Source organism: Lemur catta, chromosome 11, assembly GCF_020740605.2.
Source record: "Lemur catta isolate mLemCat1 chromosome 11, mLemCat1.pri, whole genome shotgun sequence".
NCBI classification, from domain to species: domain Eukaryota; kingdom Metazoa; phylum Chordata; class Mammalia; order Primates; family Lemuridae; genus Lemur; species Lemur catta.
This window is the reverse complement of record NC_059138.1, coordinates 41,615,861-41,638,960: the sequence shown is the minus strand read 5'-3', so window position 1 is coordinate 41,638,960 and position 23,100 is coordinate 41,615,861. Positions and strand designations below refer to the sequence as shown.

Below are 23,100 nucleotides of genomic sequence, written 5' to 3'. Positions count from 1 at the left end.
CCCTCAGCCTGCACATCATAGAAAAGAACTGTTCAGGCCAACTCTAAGTTTTCTGGACGGTCAACAGATGCTACCAACAGTGGCTCTGTAAGCCTGGCTGGGCAAGTGGCCCTATACTGTCCTTTTCTTTCCTGTTGCAGGAGATGAGAAACGTATCAGCCAACTCTTTACTCAGTGTTCAAAGGTGGATTACTGTATTGTGTTCTGTATGTCTATAAGCATCAAGCCTACCAATTTTTACCTCTTTATATACTTTACCAAAATAAATTATTTGCTCTGTGTAAATAAAGGTTTTAGAGAATTCCTCAATTTACATCCATTACCTATCTCTTCATTTTTTCTTTTTTGAACTACAGTTTATACTTAAAAACTGCATTTTTCTTTTCATCTCTGGCCATATCTATGTGAAATCAGTGATCACGTTTAAATATATAAGTGCTCCATGAAGTTCTGCTAACATTATCTATGAGAACAGTCTCAAACTAGAAAATTGGTCCTTCACCCATTATTAGAAGTCTTTTGACAACCCCACTCTTTGAAGTATCTTTTTTTTTTAATGTTTATCCAGTAGAGACTTTCAGAATTTTTTTGACCTTCTCTCGTATGTTTCCTAAATCTTCACCTTTTTAACCTCATCACATTGTTTTTTCTTGCACAGACTCTTCATCCTGCCTTTGTCTTCTTCCCATGCACATTCACCAGATACAGAGGATTTCAAAGAATATTGAGAAACATGTTGCTTAAATCTTATTTAACATTACCATATATTGGCTAATAACCTATAAAAATAACTAATATCAGACATCAATTCGGCACACAAATTCAGTGAGGCACATTTGGAGAGTGAGAAAAGCTTATTGAGGTGACCGTGTTGCATTACAAAAGAATATTGATAATAATAGTAATGAATAATAAAATAATTGACTTCTTTTGAATGCTTATCATGTATAGAAACTGCCTAACCTCACTATAGGTATTTAGTTCATTTAACTATCCTAACCATCCTATTAACTAGGTACTATTTTGCAGATTAGGACACTGAAATACACTAAAGTTAAATAATTTTCACAGTAATGGGAATTCATATATATGAAGTCTGAGTCCAGAACCTATATTCCTAGCTACTAATACAAGCATATATATTTCTTAGTGATATATAGACATATGATGACTATTTTACCTGTACATCTTTAAAAGTGACATTATACATTTCTACTTACCAAAAAGTTCTTATTGCTTTTATTTCTGGAAATCATGTACAAGTAAACTCATTTCCCTCTGTGGATATAAAAAAGTTCTATTTTTTATTATATTCTGTATGTAGATAAGCATCAAACATCAGTCTTTGCCTCCTTATATACTTTACCAAAATAAACTATTTACTCTATGTAAATAAAGTTTTTAGAGGATTCCTCAATTTATAACTTACCTATTTTCTTCATCTTTTCTCATTTGAACTATAGTTTATACTTAAAACTGCATTTTTCTTTTTTTCTCAGACCATATTTACATAAAGTCATTGACTGCTTTTAAATATGTATGTCCTCCACGAAGTTCTGCTAACATTATCAGTGAAAATTCACATGACATGTGAATATTTATTTTATGTAGATTTCTCTTTTTCTGCTTAAAATTACATTAGACATGGATTTAGCTCAGAGCACCTAGAAAAACCATATAATGACTTTTTAGAGTCTCAAACAGGCCTGAATGTTTCTCTGCCATACATCACCTTGCTGATGGAAATCAATATAATTCTAGCCTTAAAAATGTAGTTTTATCCTTGTCACCAAAAATTACAAGAATAAAATAAATAATAATGGCAACTCTCCTTTGATGAATGCATACAATGGGCCAGGCATATAGTACTTACATTTTTTCTAATCCCATAATAATCATATACTTATTTCATGAATGAGATGCTGAAACTTAGCTTAAGATGCTTAGCTAAGGTAAAAATTTATTTAGTGGCAGAGTTGAGATTTGGATACAGTAATATCTGCACTCATTCTGTCTTCAGCATATTTCCCTGAGCTGTTAACCATGCTGAGGACAAAGTGCCTTCTGACCCCCATAAGGTAAATCACAATCCTGCAGCCCAGCGAATTTAATCCACATTGTATTCCATTATATTTGTCCTTCACTGGCTTTGTAGCAGTGGTGTTAGACCTAATATCTGCAAGGGTGATATATCCTTATATCATCTTATAGATTCTGTCTTTGAACTGATATTTAAAATTCATCTCCCCAGGAAGCCTTCCCTGACATTACTTCACCTATATTTAGACATCCCTTTATTTTCTGTTTATCTTGTTAAAGTTGACATCCAGTATATAGCTTCAAATACTGTAAATTTACCTGCAGTTTTCACTGCTCTCCTATGTTTCAGGCCCATATTTCTAACTGTTGCCCCCTGGATGGCTCTACCTAAGCATTTCTTCTGCAACTCAAATGCAACACAGTTCACCTAAACTCTTCTCCCATAAAACAAATAGGCAAACCAATTCACAAAGCCCTTTACCTGATTTCTCTAATTCTTCTTTTCACTCAGATATCTCAGAATGATCTCTGATGTTTATCTTCCCTAGGCTTGATATTTATTATTAGGCACAAAAGATCACTGGGTCTTTCTTTCCAGCTATCAATGTCCCATCCTAGAGGAATGCCTCATCAACTAATCTGTGGACAGTCCCCTAATGACTTGCATGCTTCTGGACTCATTCCCAACAATTTAGTTTTTATCCCGCATCAGGTAAAGATTCCTGAAGCAAAACTGGGTCATGAAACTATAATCAAAACTTGAATGAGCTTCTCTTTCCATTGGTTCAAATTCCTCAGGCAACTACTCAGGTCCTCCTACACTTGACTAGATCATCTCTGTTACCTTTGGCTCCCATTAATCCCCTACATAAACTCTCTTCTCTCATCCGTACTCCACACTAAAAACATTTTCACCTGTTTGATCTGTCCATTGCCACATTTGAATCATCTCTTCTTTTACTCAAAATTCAATAACCTTTTTGATCTTCCCTGGGAATCACTTGTTGACTTTCACAATGAAGAGTTAGAACTGACCATCTTTGGATTACTGTAATACAATTTATACTTTCATTTCTTTGGAAAGATTAGTTAGCCTGGCACTTGTTGGTAACTGTTCATAATGTGCATGTCTGTCATCCCCATATATATTGTAAATGTTATTAGGACAAGGACTACTTTTACTTTTCGGTTTACCTGTTCAGTGATTAGCATATCTCTTTAAATATTTCCACTGCTTAGTAAATCTTTATTTTTAATCAATGTTGACTAACCTCTCGAGGATGTAAAAGTTTAACTGAGTCAACATGATTAAATTTCTTTCATACTCATTTTACACTATTCAGTGTCTTCAACATGCAGTGTTTCCTAAGTTTGAAAGATATGGGATTCCTGGTTCTACATTCCTTTGAAAATTGTGTAACTAAGAAAATTATGCAGGAGTGCATTTTAAAATATATATTCTCAGAGATGAGAATCATCTAACCTCCTTAACTTTGAAAATAACAAAAATAAGTGGGTGATTAATAATAGGTAAGTAGAGAGAATTTATTTAATGATTTGGACTCTTCTTCAGGAAAGCAAAGTCCTGGAAACCAGAGTAATTGGGTTAAGCTTTCTTGAATTTCTTTTATTTCATGAGTTATCTGCTAAACTTGTCCGGAAAGTAATTCACTATTATCTTGTAGCTTCCCCTCATGAGCTATTAGTAAGCCTAGTACAAAGAATTAGAAATGCACATATATTTTAAAAGCAGTTAAATCTCTCTATTAATACACATAGACACACACAATGCCAAGAGGAACAGGGCCCGTGAGAGCTACCTTCGACAACAAAGGGAATACAGTATGTGTACACAGAGCTGCCTTCTCCAGGCCCCCAAGCCTGCAATTAGTGCAAATGAACTGCATCCCCCAGAGAGCAAACAGAGTGTCCCTTATGTGATCACTGAGTGTCCTCGGCAATGATCTCAGTTCACCATTAGGGACCCGCATCCAGGTCCTGTGCTGCTTGGCACGCTGACTGTGCATGCACCATCAGTCCTGGGTCTGTGAATGAGATCCTGTCACTGTCAGAAGAATTATGTCCTCCCTAGTGAATCTCGCTGTTTTCCTGTGAATAATACCCCACTCTGAAACCACCCCAATGCCTATGCCCTGCTTATTTTTGTGTGGGTTCACAGAGACTGTGATTTGTGTATCCACTCAGATATTTATCTTTTTTTTTTTTTTTAGGAGGCTTAATTTTATGATCTTATTCCTAAATACAGTACTGGGTTTTATTTCTCCATTGGATGGGAAAATTTCTGGGGCTATTTTAAACTAATCTTCTAAAATTAGATATTCCATTTATAAATGAGGGGCATTCCATCTTTTCTTAAGAGAATTTTTTGAAAGTTAAAACTGCTCTAATTGTAAAATGCCCTGAGTAGGTGTGATTACAAAAGTAACCCTATGACCACTTTATAGCTTGTAGTTATGAACTATAGTAGTAATTTTAAATACACCATTTTAAAAAAATAAAATCATGACTAGTTTCAGGAGTGTCATTTTAAATCAAGGCACACTCAACTTTTCAATTAAACGAAACATGATGCATTTATGTGAACCTCTTCGTGCCCTCAAACTGATTCACCATTTTGGGGAGCTTGCACTCTGTGGAGAATGTTTTTCTACTTCTCTGAGAGTTTGTACAACTTGTGTGTGAGAGAGATTTGATTCATGAGTGAGGAATGCAGAACAAGAACAACCAGGGTAACACCTCAGGTTTGTACAGCACCTAAAACCTGTGAAATAGTTGAAATGTTTTGAGTTTCTTTTATGTTCTCCAGGCATTCTTAGAGCCTAAGCTTTTTTCTTATCATAATCATCTCTTTGCTCTCAGTCTGATTTTCACCTGTGTCCCTATGTTTCTTATCTCATATTTCTCCTCAGAGAAGTGGTTATAATTCTTGGTGTGAAATCCCAGCTGCTTTATTGTCAGTGATGGCTCTAGTTATTTCTGGCAGAAAGCTGGCCTTTCTCGCCAAAGAGGGAAGGTCTCTGGCTAAGGTCTCTCTGAGCACCCATTCCTTCTACATGGCTCCATCACTGGGAACAGCACCCTGATGTTTTTCCTCCTATGTGATTTCTTCTCTCATAAAGAAAAGACCTTGACTCTAATTTGGCTAAAAAGAATAACACTTGAATTATCAAGACCAAGATTAAATAAAGTCTTCCTCATTTTATCTTTTGACCCCTTCGACATTCCTGAAACTTCAGAAAGTGAGGTTAGGTTTTATATAGTACTAGTCTCCTGATATTTTTTTTTTTCAGAATTTTGAAGGCAAGCTCTAGGAAATACTGTATGTGTTGCACATCCTATATTTTATTTCATACTTTGCTACGGTCTTTGAATATTTCAACATTTGTATCAATTTCTCTCACCCCAAAGTTTGTTGAGGATTTGGGGAACTTATTCATATATGATAAATATCTTTAAAATTCATACATTATGAGAATCATAGAGCATATGCAATTTAGAGCTATGGAGATTAGTTTCATTACCATTATTCTAGTCTACTTATAGTAAAGTGTTAAGAATTAAGTATTGCTGAAGGAAGAAAATATACTAATTAAGGCAGCTCTTCTCCCCTATTAATTGAAAATAATTCCCTCTGCTAATCTTTCTAGTGATTCTTTCCAAAATATTTTTTTGCATCTCAGGAAATATTTTTTCTAGTCATCTTCCACTCACAGACCTTGAGTTTTATATTTTCATTTTCCACATTGTTCTTTTAGTGCTCCAAACAATGTGTAAACAACTGTGGGTTTTAAATATAGAGGAAAAATAATTTTGAGGCATTGAGTATGTATGCATTGTCAGTAATTCACATTTTCCTACCTAGCCCCCAAATAGATGAGGTCCAATATACTTATAAATATTACATACATAAATCATTTCTTTATAGGATTGGGGATTTCTGCTTCCTCAATTTATATATCATCTCAAAAGTCATATTTAACCATTACACTAACTTTCCCTAATTCTAACAGTTCATTCTATACTTCTGTTTCCTTCTTGGCCTCAAATAATAAAGGAAAATATTTGTTAACATCTCAAAAAATATTTTATATTTATTTTTTCCATAGAGTTTAAACACCATCCCTCCTCATTCTCATACATAATAAGATTGTATAATGATTTCTTTTTAGGACTTAAAAATACTTCAGGAACACTAAAGGGCCAAAAACCACTGACTAAAAGTCAGTTATCAATTTGCATAGAAGCAACTTTAAAGGACCAAAAACAGAATCAGCTTTATTAACTGTCTTGCTGTAGTACTGGGAGTAGCAGCCGGAGGGAAACCTGTTTGTACTGTTTTTCCTCTCTGTACTTTTGGATTTTGTACCATGTACATGCTTTACTACATCAACAAAAGTAATTATTTTTTTAGATGATGAGTGGTAATTCGCTCATTATACAGTGTGCAAGCATTTTAGCACCCATATATAATTCCTCTTCTCATTTTAGAAGGTTTAGGAAAAGTAAGGAAAATTGATAAGAACACTCTTTGAGCAATAATCTACAATCTTGACTTCTTTTGATCAACTGGTGCTGTAGAATGCAGGTGGCCACTACATGACTACTCCCTTTCTGAAGATGGAATGTCCTAAACTTTTCACTACAGGATAGAATCTACAGTATGACCATGATCAAAAGTCAATTATATTAGTTTACAAATAATGAAATTAGAAATAAGATAAATACTCAGTAATCACAATTTCTTACAAAAATCAACTACAATGATGTTTTTCTCTTCTCCGAGAGTCAGCCCTGAAGTGTTAATTAATTTATAAGAGCCTATGATTCCAATTCTAAGAACTTCAGCTTCTAGCAGTGTCATGAACAGTCTTCCCACCACAATACAATAAAACCTTGGCTCAATATAGAGAACATACTTTTTTATGGGCTTGTTGGGTTTGCAAGAAAATGTGGAGAAATCACTAAACCCCACCACATCCACCACTGTGGCCACTACCACAAATGAGTAGAAACCAGAGTGGGGAGCAATCAGTTATAAGCAGACTTGAAAGTCAGAGTTTCCCCAGGGGTATAGGAGGAGACTAAGCCTTGGGCAATATGAAATTGGGGATCTGTACCTCCGATTCTGGTTTAAAACAGTGTTCTCAAAGGTGCCAAGGTGATGCCAAGTTCATAGCTCAGTAGCAGTCCCTGGTGCCCAGCAAAAGAAAATGCAGAACTCTAGAGGAAATAATAGAGAACTTGGAAAAGAATGTGTGGTTTCTGAGGATTATTTTTCTTCCTTTAAATTTCTTAACCTCATCACTTATCTCAATTGAGGAAGAACAGCTTAGTCTATGCAAGTACCTTTTAAAGAAGAATATTACCTTGTATGTATCCTTTTTCATATTTGTATTATTTTTCCAAAATGCATAGTATCCTAAAACATATAGAAAATTGACCATACTTGTTTTTGTAGACAGAAATCATTTGGATTGCTTGAATGATTTAACTACTTAATTTATCTGGTGTTCTAAGTAGTAGAACTCAAGGGTAATAATATATGGCATTTACTGAACACCTACTATATTCTAGTAGTTTACTGTTCTTAGCACTTTATATACATGTCTCATCTTATCCTTATATGTAGGTAATGTTATTATCCCCATCATACAGTTTAAAAAATTGACGCATGCATAGAGTGATTAAATATAATAACTAGCTCAACATCCTGCTTTAAAAGACAGATTCAAACACCAGCTATAGCAGTTATGTTCTGCTGCTTCTTGTGGAGAGTGTTTGTTGCTGTCTGAGAATTGCTAAAAGAAAAGTAAAAATTTGAAAAATCTCAAATTATTTATATTCTCTGTCCTTATCAACTACAAATATGTTCCTCAATCCTTTTTTCTCTCAGCTTAAATGTCCTCTATCCATCCTTACTTCCAAAGAAATATAATATGAAGACAAGGAAAAAAAATATTGGATTTATTAAAATTTGTCACATAACCATTAGAAATACAAATCACAGAGCTCTCTCACAGGGTAAGATAAATTTTGGAAATTCACATTTTATGACAGTTCAAAGAACTAAATCAAAAATTTTCTATCTAGCTTAAAAACAAATCCTTCATTGTTTTCCATCATTTCCAAGGGTGTTAGTTACAGAAAGCTACACATTAACTATATACATAAACAGTGTCAAATAGGAATACAGATAAGATGCAAAATAGATATTCTGCGTGAAATGGTTTTATCTTCATATCTTGGTTTGCTGATTTTTTTTATTTTTTTAATAAAAAACAACTTTTTATTGATCTTCTGTATTTTTTAGTCTCATTTATTTCTGCTCTGATATTTATCATTTCTTTTCTTCTAATTTTAGGTTTGGTTTGTTCTCGCTTTTCTAGTTCCTTAAGGTACATGATTAGGTTGTTAATTTGAAGTCTTTCTACTTTTTCTATATAGGCGTTTATTGCTGTAGACTTCCTTCTTTGTTCTGCTTCTTCTGTATGTCTCGTTGTTCTTTAGTGAAACTGGGCGGGGAGATTCAAAACCATGGCATTCTAATTTATCCTCGGTCTTGCACTCAAAAGGCAATGTTTTAGATACCAGTAGGGCAATAAACATGAAAGCAAATGGAATGGCTACTATGCATATTTTTGTAATACCAAAACCTTAGATATAAGGTTTTGAACAATAGAATTTATAAGGATTGAACTGAATGCAAAAATGCATACATTTACTGTCTCCCAGTTAAATGCCTTTCAGTTCCTGTACTATGTACAGATCTTCAAGCTCTTCTGAATTTCTTATAGAAAGAAAGAAATCACATTTACTAAAGTCAACAAAACCCTTAGGGTAGGCAAGATGAAAGGAATTATATTTCTTTCTTCTTCACAACAGTAAAAGTATATGTAAAATATGGTTTTTATAGGTCATTGCTTGTAAGACTGTATATTATAAATGTCTGTTTTGTGCCTCAGTGTTTCTATAGAATTTCCAAGAAATTTAAAAGTCGTGGTCCCAGGGAAAATTTTTTAATCATTACCATTTTTTAAGAACATATGTTCCTTCTTTATTGAAATATTTCTTGTTTCTACTGTTAGTGAAAAACAATCCTTGGTCTGGTTTGCAAGACATCCAGGTGACATAGAAATGCAATGTAGAATGCTCAAAAAGTACCAGTGTTTGATAAAGTCTGTTTACTTCAGCAGCAAGCATCTTATGGAAAAATTACATTTTGCATATCCAAGAAAGTTTATTTTTAGGCTCAACAATAAAATCATACGGAGAAATTCACCTTAGAAGTCAAAAAGGACAATTTTACTTGGCCACCTCCTAATCAAAAAATAGCTTCACACCGCTATAAAAGTAAAACATGCATATGTTATTTGGCTCCTTTCCTTAGAATTTAAATAGTCCAGAGTTTCTCAAAGCACAGATCTGACATATACAAGATGTGCGTAAGGGCATGTTTGCCCACATATATTTCAAACCCAACTCCATGGGGTTGGGAGTACCAATAGGAATGGCTGACAGAAGCACCCCTGGTTGGCATGTCAGATCTGATTCTTTCCCTCCCTTTATTTTAAAAATCTTTTCTGTTCTTGATGGGTAATTTCATAACTACTAATACAATGTCCCAATATATCTGATTTTTAAAAAATTTAAGCCACATACTGAAGAAAGACATAATCATATTATCCAAAATGCAGCAAAGTTAACTTCTGTTTTCCTTATTAAGCAGGGAAACAAATACAATGTAGCATGAAACAGTAACTTGCAGTGACCACAGTTAAATGTCTCCTCCTCTTGGCCCTTTGGTTGGCTTTTTTGACATGAAGGTCTACTTATTTTCCTGTTACTTCCATGGCTGCTCTTTCCTCATCTCCTTTCACCAGTTCTTTCTCTCAGTGACCGTTATGTGTTGGAGTGCCTCAGACAGCTGCTCTAGGGATTCTTGTTCCCACTTCTCACACTGTCTCTCTTGGCAATTTCATTTACTCACAGCTGAAAATTGTAATACAATCTAGCCATATGCTGTTGTCATTCAAGCTGGTTTTCTGCAGCTAGGAACTCTTTGAGCTGACATCTGCATTGTAAGTTTGGCATGGACCTCTAACTCAGTGTGCCCGAGACCATACCCACAGCCTCCTCTGCCCCACAGAGTCCTCCCCCTCTGTGTTTCCTGTCTCAGTGAATAGCTTTGCCACCCACCATCTCTCAGGTTTACCATGACTTCTCCTTTTTCCATATCTGTCTAGTTTTTGTGAAAAACATATAAAATCTACCCTCTAAATACTTTGTCAATCTTCTTTCCATCCCTATGTCATTACCATCTCTTGTCTGGAGCATAAAAATAGCTTCCCAGTGGCCTATAATCATCTATTCTTGCCACCCTTAAATCCCCAGAATAGTTAAGGGGATCTTTGTGGAAAATGAAAATCTAATTTTGTCGTCCTCTTGAGTAAGACTCATCAGTACCTTTTCATTGCTCTCAGGATGCACTCCCAAATCCTGAGTATGCCTTATAAAGCCTTGCCTAATCCAGTGGATGCCTGAAACCTTGGATAGAACTGAATCCTATGTATAGTACACATACATGCCTATGATAACATTAAATTCCTAAATAATTAAGAGATTAACAATAATGGATAATAAAGTGACACAATTATAACAATACCCTGTAATGAAAGTTATATGAATGTGCTCACTCACTGTCTCCCTCTCTCTAAATATCTTATTGTACTATAATCACCTATTTTTGGACCACAGTTGACCATGAGTAACTGAAACCACAGATGTAAAACCAAGGATAAGGGGGGGTACTACTGTGTTAGTTTTTTATTGCTATATCAAATTGCCACAAACTTAGTGGCATATAACAATGCAAATGTATTATCTTACAGTTCTGTAGGTTACAAGTTTGACATGAGTCTCAGTAGCCTAAAATCATGGTGTTGAGAGACTCGTTTGGAGTCTGTTGGGAAGAATCCATTTCCTTGACCTTTCCAGCTTCTAGAGGCCACCCACACCCCTAGGCTTATGGTCCCCTTTTTCTATCTTCAAAGCCAGCAATTTTATATCTAGTGGGTCATTCTTTAGTAGTCACATCTCCCTCTCACCCTCTTTTTTTGCCTAACTTTTCCACTTTTAAGGACCCTTGTGATTATATTTAATCATATTCCTCCAGGTGAACCCACTTGAATAATCAAAGATAATTCTTCCATCCCAAAGTCCTTCTTTATCTCATCTTTAAATCTTCTTTTGCCATGTAAGATGACAGTCACATGTTTTAGGCATTAGGGCATGAACATTTTTAGGGGCCATTACTCTGTTTACCACACCCATATTGTTAAATGGTCCTTATGTTTTATCCTTTAAATCTCCAATTCAGTAAACAACAGTAATTAGTTGAAGGATAGACAAGAATGTTGAGTGAAAGGAGAACTCAAATAGGCCTGGTGATAGTTTTCAGAGCTGTTTGCAATTATGCTTTGAAAAAAATATTTCCTGTTAGCCTTCATAGAGCTTATTCCCTGGTGCAGCATACTCCACATTCACTGAGTTGCCATGGCTGGAAGTGACTAACCACCTGCTCTTCTTCTTTTATAGAATCCAGTGAACATGAAGATAAGACTGCAGGTGCCTCAGGGGACACACCCTCCCAGCCTTATCCTGCACCAGTGTACAGTCAGCCCGAGGAGTTGAAGGAGCAGATGGATGACATAAAGCCAACTAAACCTGAAGACAGTGAGGAATCAGACCCATTGCCTGATAACTGGGAAATGGCCTATACAGAGAAGGGTGAAGTCTACTTCATTGAGTGAGTTTCACACATTTCTTTGTACATTGCAATAAAGATCATAGCAGAATATAAATGATATAGCAAGGGTAGATGTGGTCAAAAGAAAATATGGAATTCTGTTGTTTCTGGTAATCACTCCTTCTCTGTGAGAGAATAATGGGGCATAGTGCTTTAACACAGTCAAGGATCCTAGAATACAGCTATAAACGAAAGAATGAATTAAAGAATTCCAGCCTAAAATCTGTTACAATCATGACTTTAAAAGGCAAATCTCAATTTGATATTATTATTGAATTATAAATAGTCTAGATATCATGGGAAAATGCTTTTTCAACTCTTCCAAGGGCCCCCATGTAGACCAAATGAGGTGTTTTTTTTCTTGTTGTTTAAGTTAGATTGCCAGAAATGTCCACCATCATGTTCAGGAGTTTAATCAGATGCAGCTATTTAAAGAAAAATATTTGCTGATAACAAAAAAAAAAGGTTTAAGCATTTTACCCAATAAAATAATTTGTTTTTATAGTTCATCATAATTAATTTTACTAAATATATTCTATTCATTGCTTATCTTTTGCTTACCATTTTCATGACTTGCCAAGGAAACTGAAATGTAAATCCTGAACTTCTTGGTAATACTCAACCTAATCTTTTCTTTCTTTTAGGATAATTTTTCAAAATATATTTTTGTATATTTCTTTATCTTCTAGGAGTAGAACAAGTTATTTAAAGGAACTCCAAAGTTGAAGATTTTAGCATTAAACTAAATTGTGTTTGTTTTTTTTTTTTTTTGAGACAGAGTCTTACTCTGTTGCCCAGGTGATTGGTGCCGTGGCATCAGCCTAGCTCACAGCAACCTCAAACTCCTGGGCTTAAGCAATCCTCCTGCCTCAGCCTCCTCAGTAGCTGAGACCACAGGCATGCATCACCACACTGGGCTAATTTTTCTACTTTTAGTAGAGATGGGATCTCACTTTTGCTCAGGCTGTTCTCGAACTCCTGAGCTCTAGCTATCCTCCCACCTTGGCCTCCCAGAGTGCTAGGATTACAGGTGTGAGCCACCACGCCTGGCCAAAACTAAATTGTTGCTGTATGTAAGAAAACCAAAATATTCATTAGAAAGAACAAAAGCTGAAGTATTGTAAATGAGTAACACTTATCCTCTCAAAGTTGTATAAGCCTCAAAGAGCAAAAATAATAGGACCTGAAGCTCTCAGTGTTGACAGTGGGTACAAATATATAAACTCTGATTATTTAAAAAAATATATTAAAATTAGATTGTCTTTCCCAACCTGGAGTGATTTATGGCTTAGATCTCCATAGGCAGAATTCAGTTGGGAAATTGAAATGTTACCACATACCAATATTTAATTCTCACGTGAAGTTAGAAACTTTGATACATGTGACCAAGGGACTACATAATCAGGTAATTACTTGGTGCTCTGCTTGACGCCAACATGGACGAGAAATGCAGTGTTTTGCAGAAAATGAATCACCAGCATTCCTCGTTTTGCAAATATTCTAGTTTTAAAAAAAGAATAAGAATCTCTTGCATTATTTCTTATTGCCATAATCAATTACCCTGAGATATATTTTATTAATTAATTGGAAAAGAGAAGGTCAAATATAATATTTTAAAATGTGACAGGGGTACATCAAGCTGCAGAAGAAGATGGGGGTCTCCACAGGAGTTAAATTTCCTTGTAATTTTCACTTATTGGAAGAACTTAAAGAAGGACAAAAAGGAGTAGTACTGTTAGCCGGGGACTTAAAGACAATGAAGATATGACAATGACACTTACAAAGTGGTCAGGCACGATTACTGGGCCACCAAGGACAAATTATGAAAACAGAACAGATAGCCTGAAATTAGAATGTAGACCTAAATACCCAGAAGCTCCTCCGTCAGTTAGATTTATAACAAAAGTTAATATAACTGGAATAAATAATTCCAGTGGGATGATGGATGCACAGAGCATACCCAGTGTTAGAAAAATGGCAAAATTCATATAGCATTAAAGTTGTACTTCAAGAGCTAAGACATCTAACAATGTTCAAAGAAAATATGAAGCTTCCATAGCCACCAGAAGGACAAACATATAATAATTAATTTTAGTGGATCTCAAACTTACCTTAAATCAAACACCTTTTACTCACTCATGTTAATGTCTTGATTAAATATCACAATGCAAAATATCCACACATTAAGTAAAAGAATTCCACCTGGTAAACATAACCTGGACATTTGTAAGAAGATATTTAATATATGTACACTCATTATGTTTTCAGATAACAGGAAGAAAAATGGAACACAATTGTTTTTTTCTCTTGTTAAGGCACTGTCATTTAAACATAAACCTGGAAGACTCAAAATAGAATGCAGGTTTACAAGATGAAAGAGTGAAAAGATGTGTCAGAGGGCAGGGGAAGCAAGTGTGTTTCTGAAAAGTAAAAGTCTCAAGAAGGAAAAACAGAAATGGCATGCTTTGTCCGACTTGCTTAGTGAAAGAGGTGCAGTTGAAATTGTTTAAAGTGAGCAGGTACAATGAATATTGTCACAAATTGTGTTAATTTTTGAAGCATTGTGGGTGCTGACTACTAGTAGTATCCAAAATGTATTCAAGATTATTTTGATACCTGTATTTATAATTAAAAATGTTGGGAGGTTCATGAGTTTCTGTTAAAAGCTGTTCCTGTGTGTTACATATAATAGGCATGGTAGATATTTGTAGTCTTTGTTTAACAAACCATGCATTTAAGTTTAAGTGAAGTCAGCAAAAAGGAAATAGGTTTATGAATATGTGATTTTGAGATTAAAGTTAGTCTTAATGTGGTGACTAACCGAAAAATCCTCAATAGTACTTATATCTAGAAACATAGTTTTGATATTAAGGTGGATAGTATGACATCATTGCAAATCAGAAGTCAAAATACAAATCAATTTGTGAGGTCACAAATTGATGTTTAGAACAATTGATGTTCAGAACAAGCAAACCGATGATATATACATTTTTATTATATAATAGAGGAGGAGTAAGGCTATATGAAAATAATTCAACATGACAAATTGATTAAAGAAGAACTATTCCCTTACAATGTTTCCAATAATGCAATTATAAAAAACTTCTTTTTTTGTGATTATAAAATAAACTTTCCTCTTTTAGCTGTGTCAGGTTTGGGGTTGTGAAGCAAAGGGACTTTGGAAGACAGGAATTGTGCTCCAGGAATATAGTAAATAATGAGGCTTTATCCAGGCTTGAGAGAATTGAACAAAATGATTCTATTACTCTAATCAGCCTGCCAGTGTGGGCTTTCAAAGATTTGTGAGATTTTGTCCCTGCTTTCAAACTTGTTGCCAACTCAGGGAAGAGAGGCAAATAGTTATCAACAATTAGTGAGCAATTTCTGAATTTTGTGATACTATTCAGAGAAGGATAAGCTTAGAATAGACTTAAGATATAAAAAGACACATCATAGGAAGGGACTTGAAAAGTTAATAATATGTAGATAGAGCATTCCAGGTATAGGAACCTTCATTACAAAGACCCAGTTCCTGTGTGTGCTGGGGATGGTGAGAAGACCCCTGACCCTTACTAGAGAAGTATGTATTAGTTGGTAAATCCTAGGAAATAACTCTTAGTTTCTGTTTTGCTAGATCAATAGTGCTTTTGAAAGGCAAGCAAAGGATTGGCATTATTTTTGTTGTTGGTTTTGGGTTTTTTTGTTTGTTTTTTAATCTTCTTCCTAATGCTGGAGGGAAGGATCAATGGCCAGTATTAGGAACAAGAGATGGATTGAAGTGGAAAATTAAAACAAAATGGAAGAGACAATTTCATCTGTGGCGAGAAAGCTGATGCTGAGGGAGACTCATCCAGAGGTTAAGGAGAATGAAAGAGCCTGGAGTCAGGACGGAGGCGACTGTGTTGGGAAGGCGATTAATGTAGCCGGCCACAGCGAAGGCAGTGTGGGACTGCCAACTTAGGGTTCCTCCGCAGAATGGAGGCATCCCCCATCCCACAGTTATACCGGACCAGTTTGCACTTTGTCTTTCTGTATCTGAAAAGGTTGTCTTTGAATCTCAAGACTCAGTGTGACGAGTTCAGGTAACATGGAGCAGGGAGTGGATCAGTGTCTTTTTTGTTTGGTCCCTGATGTCCACGCCATCTCCACTGGTGCTGCAGTTTCCTTTCCCTCTGCCTACAGTTCACTGCAGTTTACTTTTTCCTCAGTTTTTACTGATTTTCTCCTAATCTGCTTTCACTCTTTGCTCTGGAATGCCCCTTCCTGTCCTAACTACATTTGACAAAGTAAACCTTTCCACCCTGTCACTGATCTGTGAGTACCTTTGCTATTGCTAACACAAGGAATTCTTACATGAATAAACTCTACACTCTGCGTGGCCCTTGGAGGCAGCTCTTGTAGAGCAGGAGACAGTGACAGGGGAGGGGGCAGGTCTGGCAATAAGGACCGTCTTAGGGATGAAGCCATGCTGTGTCCCAGAGGCGGTCCTGAAGCAAAGTCATGATAACAGAAAGCACAATAAAAAGAAAAGGTAGAATATGGATAAACTGAGCTAATTAACACATGTATTTCCTCACATACTTGCCATTCTTTTTGTGGTGAGAACACTTAAAATCTCTTTTAGCAATTTTCAAGAATATAATACATATGATTTTTATTATCGATTAAAAATACATAGGTAAAAATGTTTTTTTTTTTAAAAAGAAGAAAAGTAGAGTAACATAAGAAGAAGGTAAACCGGAAGATAAAGTAAAAGACAGGCAAAATAGAGATATTTGTGAGGGAAGAGGGCTACCAGCAGTGAAAACTTTCCTCTGGCGCAGATATCCTGGGAGCCACGTAGAGTAATGTAAGTCTGCCCTGCAGGTCGCACCCTCTCATTAAACTTTACTGAATTCTGTCTCCTGTGAAATGAAGATCATGATAAAACACAAAATAAATGAAACAAAGAAGGACCCTTTGGTTCTGTGTATAAAATTTAAAAAATATGTATATATATAAAAATATTTATTTCTAAATAGAAGAGGGGAACTCTACACTGAAACATTACCTTTAAATGTATATTTTAAGGGACATATATATGTAGAAACCTATGTATTATAGGTTTTGAATTATGGTAACAAGACAAATTGAATATTTTTATTCAGTATTGCAAAGTAGTTCATATGGCTCAATCCTGGGGCGTCCTGCATTTGAAAGGTGAGATTTTCTCCTGTAGTTCTCAACAACACTGGTGACCTAGTGGGCCAAATATGTTTCCGACACTCTTCACACTGCTTTCTTTGATGCATGAAAAAGGTGGATTTCTTTTATCATTTGTAATGATATTTAATGGGAAAAGATGAATATATGAGAAAGTACTTTTAAAGAACATCCTTTTAAATTTTGAATGAATGTACTCTTCCAAATATGCTTTACAACAGTAATAGTGTCTTATATTTTGTAATTTTCAAAAGGCATAATATTGTGTTAAATCAGTGGTTTTTTGACATATAGCATTATCTTAATATTCTAAAATAGTATCTTAATTGTAAATTCAAATGAGAATATTAAATTCAAATGAATTATCATATATGGAGTGCCAACTTTTTTCAGGCTATGTTCAGATTAGCTTAACAATAACAGCTAATATGTTAATCACTCACACTCTGTTCATTTAATCCTCACTTTATGAAAGTGAGGCTTATAGAAGTAAGTAACTACTTACCAAGAAGACATATAACCAAGAAGTGACAGAGCCAGGATTCTTTGATTATATTTATTCAACAGAGGTGTATTGGGCATATACTATGTGCTAGGAACTATTTTAAACCCTGGGAATACAGTGGTCAAAAAAACTGACAAGATTCATACTTTCATGGGATGTAGTCTGTCTCTAGAATCCTGGTTCTTAATCAATTTGCTATGGTGCCTACCTTACACATATAGCATTATAACCACTCTATAAAGTGCTTGATTTATCCCCATTTTATGATAAGGTTCTGAGGCACCCCTGGACAAATTAACATTCCCAAGGCCACATAGCTTTTTCACCCTCCAGAGCCATTCCTATTATCCCATACTGCCTCCAATATAGAAACAAACATTGGCTGAAAAAAAGTAAACTTTTATATTACAAATAGTATTTGTTTTATAAGTTTCTTGGCCAGCAATTCACTATTTCAGAGACTAAACCTTCCATAAAGAAGAGTTGCCACAGGGTTAATCTGGATTGACATGCTTTGGGAATCCCATTAAATTACTTCTTTGTTTGAGAGTCAGTTTAGTTAGTGACACAAAAGAGACTGCTATTGCTTTGGCAAAAAACAAAATGACAACAAGAACTTATTTGTTTACTACCATCTTCCTGAATGGCAGTGAACACTATGTCATCTTAAATAATAGATTTTTAGATGCAGGCTTTTGAAACTGAAAATCACATCTGTGAAAAATGTCATGGCTATACATGGCTTCCAAATCTTTGTCAGGGCTGAATTTGCTTTTATTTTATTTTATTTTTTTATTTTGTTCCAGCTGCGCTTATGTATATGAATTTGCTTTTAAATTTTAAACACACAGTTAGTCTATGTTTCTTTTTGTGTTGCTATTCCTATGCTCCTTAAGTTTTAAGTAAATCACCAATTACCATGTTACTATTTCCAACAAATATGAAACTTTGTTTATTAAATAGAAGAGAAAATACTTAGGAAATTTATTGGAGAGAAATGTAAAATCAGTTTTTTGGTATGCAGCAACACCAGAAATATACTTTCTCATTCTAAACTTGGCATATCTTTACCAGTCACAAAATCTAGTCTGGGCTTACTTTCTGTCACTTGTATTAAAAAACCAATAGATATATTGAACATTTTCTCCATGCTTTCTTTTTCTTGTGCCTGCACAAGATTCTGGTGTAATTCCCAGACTGAAAATAAATGTTTCAGACAAAACAGTTTGCAACACACACCCACAATATCTAAAACAATATTTATAATAAAATTTCTTATAAAAATATTTTCTAAACATATGAAAGGTAATACGATGGCAAACTCACATATTCTTATGCTTAAGAAAAATTGTGTTAATATTATTTAGGAAATAAATAACCATTATAGGGGTCATTGACGATAGCTTTATTTGTGAATTACCTCTGAATAGATAGAAGAAATAGTAAAACTTTGGGTGAATGGAGTCTTGAAGGAAAAAGTTTTCATTGCTAATCATCAATTAGGTATATCCAATCATTGCTTTTAATATTTCTTCTTTTTAGAATGATGATATAGAAGGAAGAGAAAGTCTTTTGGAAAATAATGTAATCATTCTGAAGTTTTTACTGGCTGTACTATAAAATCCAATCAATCTATATACCTTTAAAAATTAATGTTTATGTTAAAAAATACCTAAAATATAGTCAAAAATCTGTTATTACTGTTTTCTAACCTATATGACTACTAACACTGAAACCTTAACACCCATGTAAATTTTTACTTTCTATTGGCTCCAAAATATTTACCTGTACCTTGTTTATCTTGTTCAAAAACTTATGTTTTATGCTGTCAAATGTTGTTGAATTTAATCTCTTATCCTTCTGACAATATTTCCTAGGAAAAATATAGCACCTATCAGTTAAAGATTGAGATTCAGAATTGCCTTTTTAGAAGGACTTATTTGTCATTGTTGTAAGTTTCTTACTATTTTTAGAGAAAATGGAGCACAGGAAAGAAGTGTATTTAGTAAAGATTTTTTATTGCACTAACGAAATTTCAGTTACTGGAAGAAAACACTTCCAATATTTGTATAGTAGTGAAAACATTGTTTTGATCCAGGGGGCAACATAAAGGAAGGAAAGAAGAGAAGAAAAGGGAACAGAAAGAAATGAGAAAGGAATGGAGAACATGTCTTAAAATTAGGTTTGAAGTGGGTCAGCCTTGAGGATCCAGTTAAGTGTACCTGAGAAACCGAAAAGGGGGTTGTATCCTGACTGGAAAAACAATAGGGTGAATGAAAAAAATGGAAGGCAAATAGAGTGTGGTATGATCTATAAGAAATTCTAACTTTTGCTTCTAATAAATACTCCATCCATTGATAGCCTTTTATTAACCTAATTCTCTAGTATGGCTTCTAAGACCTAATATTCTTATATAGATTATATAAATCAGGTTTTTAAAGAGACTTTATTCTGGAAAAAATATTCAAATTTAAATGAAGAAAATTTCATTTGAAAGTTATTTGAATAGAGAATTTAAGTTTATATGGAGAAAATTTTTCCATTGATGCCTTCTGAATTGCAGTGCTCTCTTTCATCTCTATAAACATGCAAATTAATACAATACCTACTAAACGCAGAGCATTCAACACTTACAACGAAATCGAAGTGTGATTGCTATCCATATGTAGTAGGTAAAGATCTATTTCTAACCTACTGGCAGGAGCTGGGAAACAGACCCTTGATTATCATCAGATGGAGTGAAAACAAAGCACCTTGGTATAAAAAGCAAAGTGTGAGGCTTATTGTGCCTCAGGTTTCAGACCATAGAAAACCTTGGACTTGGAAATCAGCTATATCTGGGTTTAATGTTAGCATTTTCATTTCATATACTAGCTATGTAATTTTGGTCAAGTTACACAGCTTCTGTCAACCTTTGTTTCTCCATCTGTAAAATGGAGTTAATAATACTTGACCACAAAGGTTCATTAGCATTAGATGAGGTGATGTAGGTGAAACTTCTGCTGTAGTCCCTGACACGGTAGATAATTGAGAAATGTGTGAGATAGTGAGAATGACTTTGCAGTGGTATATTGCACTGTAAGTAGCTTTTCTTGTTGAAATGAAGCATGTTCTGTGTGAGAAGAATGTTTTCTCAGAAGATAAGGTATTATTTAACCTGCTGCTTTTGCCAGTTTGGCAAAGGTTAAGCTTACAAAATGTGCAGAAATTTTTGATTCATTGCAGGTCAGTCTATCACATATCTTCAAGGCCATTCTGACATGAATTTAAACTAGAATTGCAGAGTTGAATGAAATTTCACTTCTGGTTTATTTTAGTCCTCCGAATAGACCCAGTTTTTAGTTTAAACATCAGAGAAGACTTTTGGATGTACCCATATGATAAACCATTGTTTCAGGTTTTCATTTGAATTTTTTAATAAATAGCTACTGATTTTTTTTTTCCACTTGATCTCTCACTTTTCATGATCATCACATTAGCTTTATCTATAGAAATACACAAAGCAGTATATTACTATGATTCAAAGTTCGTAGGAAATATTTTTTCCATTCCCCAGCTAGAATAAGAAAAATTTCTGTGCAAATGTAGCCTACATATGTGTATGTGTCTCTGTGAATTGAAATGTAAGATTATATAGTGTTATCATTTTCTTTTCCTGGCATTTGTGTGACACACAACTTAGATAGATACAGAAAACCGATGTCATGCATCTGAATCTACCCTAGTTAGGAAAGTGAAAGGAAATCACCTCCTCATACGTGATTATGCAGAATATGAAAAATCCCTTCAAGATCCCATTCTGTTCATGGTTTCCTGGCCAACATTTAATCCTATTTTCAAATGGAATTATTAAGGCTTAAAAATATATAATTTAAGGGAAGCAGAAAAGCACTTGGTCTGTTGTCCCCCAAATGCATTAAAAATATCCCCTTTGTGAGACATTTTGGAGGAGCATGCAAATTACAAGGCTAGTGAGAGCCACTAGTGAAAAATACTGTGCTGTATCTTCATGTGATGTTTAAGACAAATACTGGAGGTAACTACTGCCCACATTTCTTTCAGAATCATTTCTGAAGATCAACTAAAACTGCTGTTAACTATAAGAGACTCAATCTGTCAAAATGTATTAAAGTGACACACCGTTAATGTTAGTTCAACCTAAAAAAATCATCCTGTAATGAAATGCTTTACATAAACTCAGGAACTTCACAGTTCTCTACTAAATTAGTCAGTATTTGAGGCCTGTGGTGGAGTGGTATAGAAATGATAATTTGACTCGCTGCAGTAGCTTGGTAATGGCCCCTTAATACTTCTCCATGGTTGTGTTTGCTTTTGTGAATATGTCTAAGGGACCTAGAAATGACTTTTCTCCAAAGTGGGAAAGGGATTTGGAAGAAGCAGGCAAGGGCAGAAAGAAGGGAAATTTATTTTTCTTGTCTACCTCCTAACATTTCCCCCTACCTCATAGAAACGTAGACATCGACATACACACATACACACGTACACTTTGAACTGAGGCTTGTCTAGAAAGAGCATATTTAAAGTGACTTTTCTTTTCAAAATGAGGGCAGCAAACCCTGAACCCAGTGCCCCTACTACCCTCACAATCAGGATACTTAGAAATTGAAGTCCAAGGTGTGGCTCAGGACAGATTTGGCAAGATGGGCCTTGTGTCAGGTGATGGAAGGGAGTGAGAAGATGGGCTTGCCACACAGTGAGCTTCCCTGAGCCTGCAGTGCCCATGGTGACACTGATCTGCAGTGTGGATTAGTGGCTGCTCTTGTGGCTTCTTCTCCTGAGATGCACCCACAAGACCCTCATCTTGGCTACCCATCAGCCAGCTTGTCTGTGGTCCAAGATCTCTCTGGATCAGTACACACATTTTATTGGTACACTAAAGGCTCTCAGACCGATGCCTTTATGGCTACATTTTGCCCCTAGAGGAACATGGTGCCTGTGTGACTCAGATGGAGCCAGATTAGGCAAGCCAAAGATCCAGTGCCCGTGCCAGAAACAGGCATTTCTTACTTCTGTATTTGGTTCCACATTGGTTAGTGGTTGTCACGCTCAACGGATGCTCCTTGACCCTGAACTCAGCTTCTTTCCTGGATTTGGTATCTCCGTAACCCATCTATGAGCTTTGAGTCTTCAGTTCAGAGGAAAAGGCTACATTAAATTGACATCATTCAAATGAGGGCCGGAACCAGATGAAAAGTATCTGCAATACTTTATATCCTTCTAAAACTTGATAATGAAGCACAGTTAGACTTTACAAAGGTCAAACTGGGGGAAAATAGAAGCTGGCGTGCTCTCCTAATGATTTATTATTTGATCAAATTCACAGCCTTTGTCTGATCAAATTATGAGAGCCTTGTTCAGAGGAGGCATTTATCATTGAGGAGCTCTTAAATTTGAAGCAAGTGATGGAGAGTACTTTCTCTTTTACCCACCTTAAAAGTCAGAAATAAAAGGGAATCTTTTTCAGGAGCAGAAACTTCATAACCCAAGGGTCTTAATGTCAGATTTC

General features: G+C 35.1%; 1 protein-coding gene and 1 pseudogene across 1 annotated transcript in view; both read left to right on the top strand.

Annotated features, from left to right (window-relative positions):
* MAGI2 (membrane associated guanylate kinase, WW and PDZ domain containing 2) overlaps positions 1 to 23,100 on the top strand; it is an 836,940-nt gene that overhangs the window by 441,180 nt on the left and 372,660 nt on the right. The window contains exon 4 of the mRNA XM_045564147.1: positions 11,656 to 11,866. Within this exon, the coding sequence (XP_045420103.1) occupies positions 11,656 to 11,866 (211 nt within the window). The remainder of the gene's footprint in view (positions 1 to 11,655; positions 11,867 to 23,100) is intronic.
* LOC123647570 lies at positions 13,518 to 13,955 on the top strand (annotated as a pseudogene).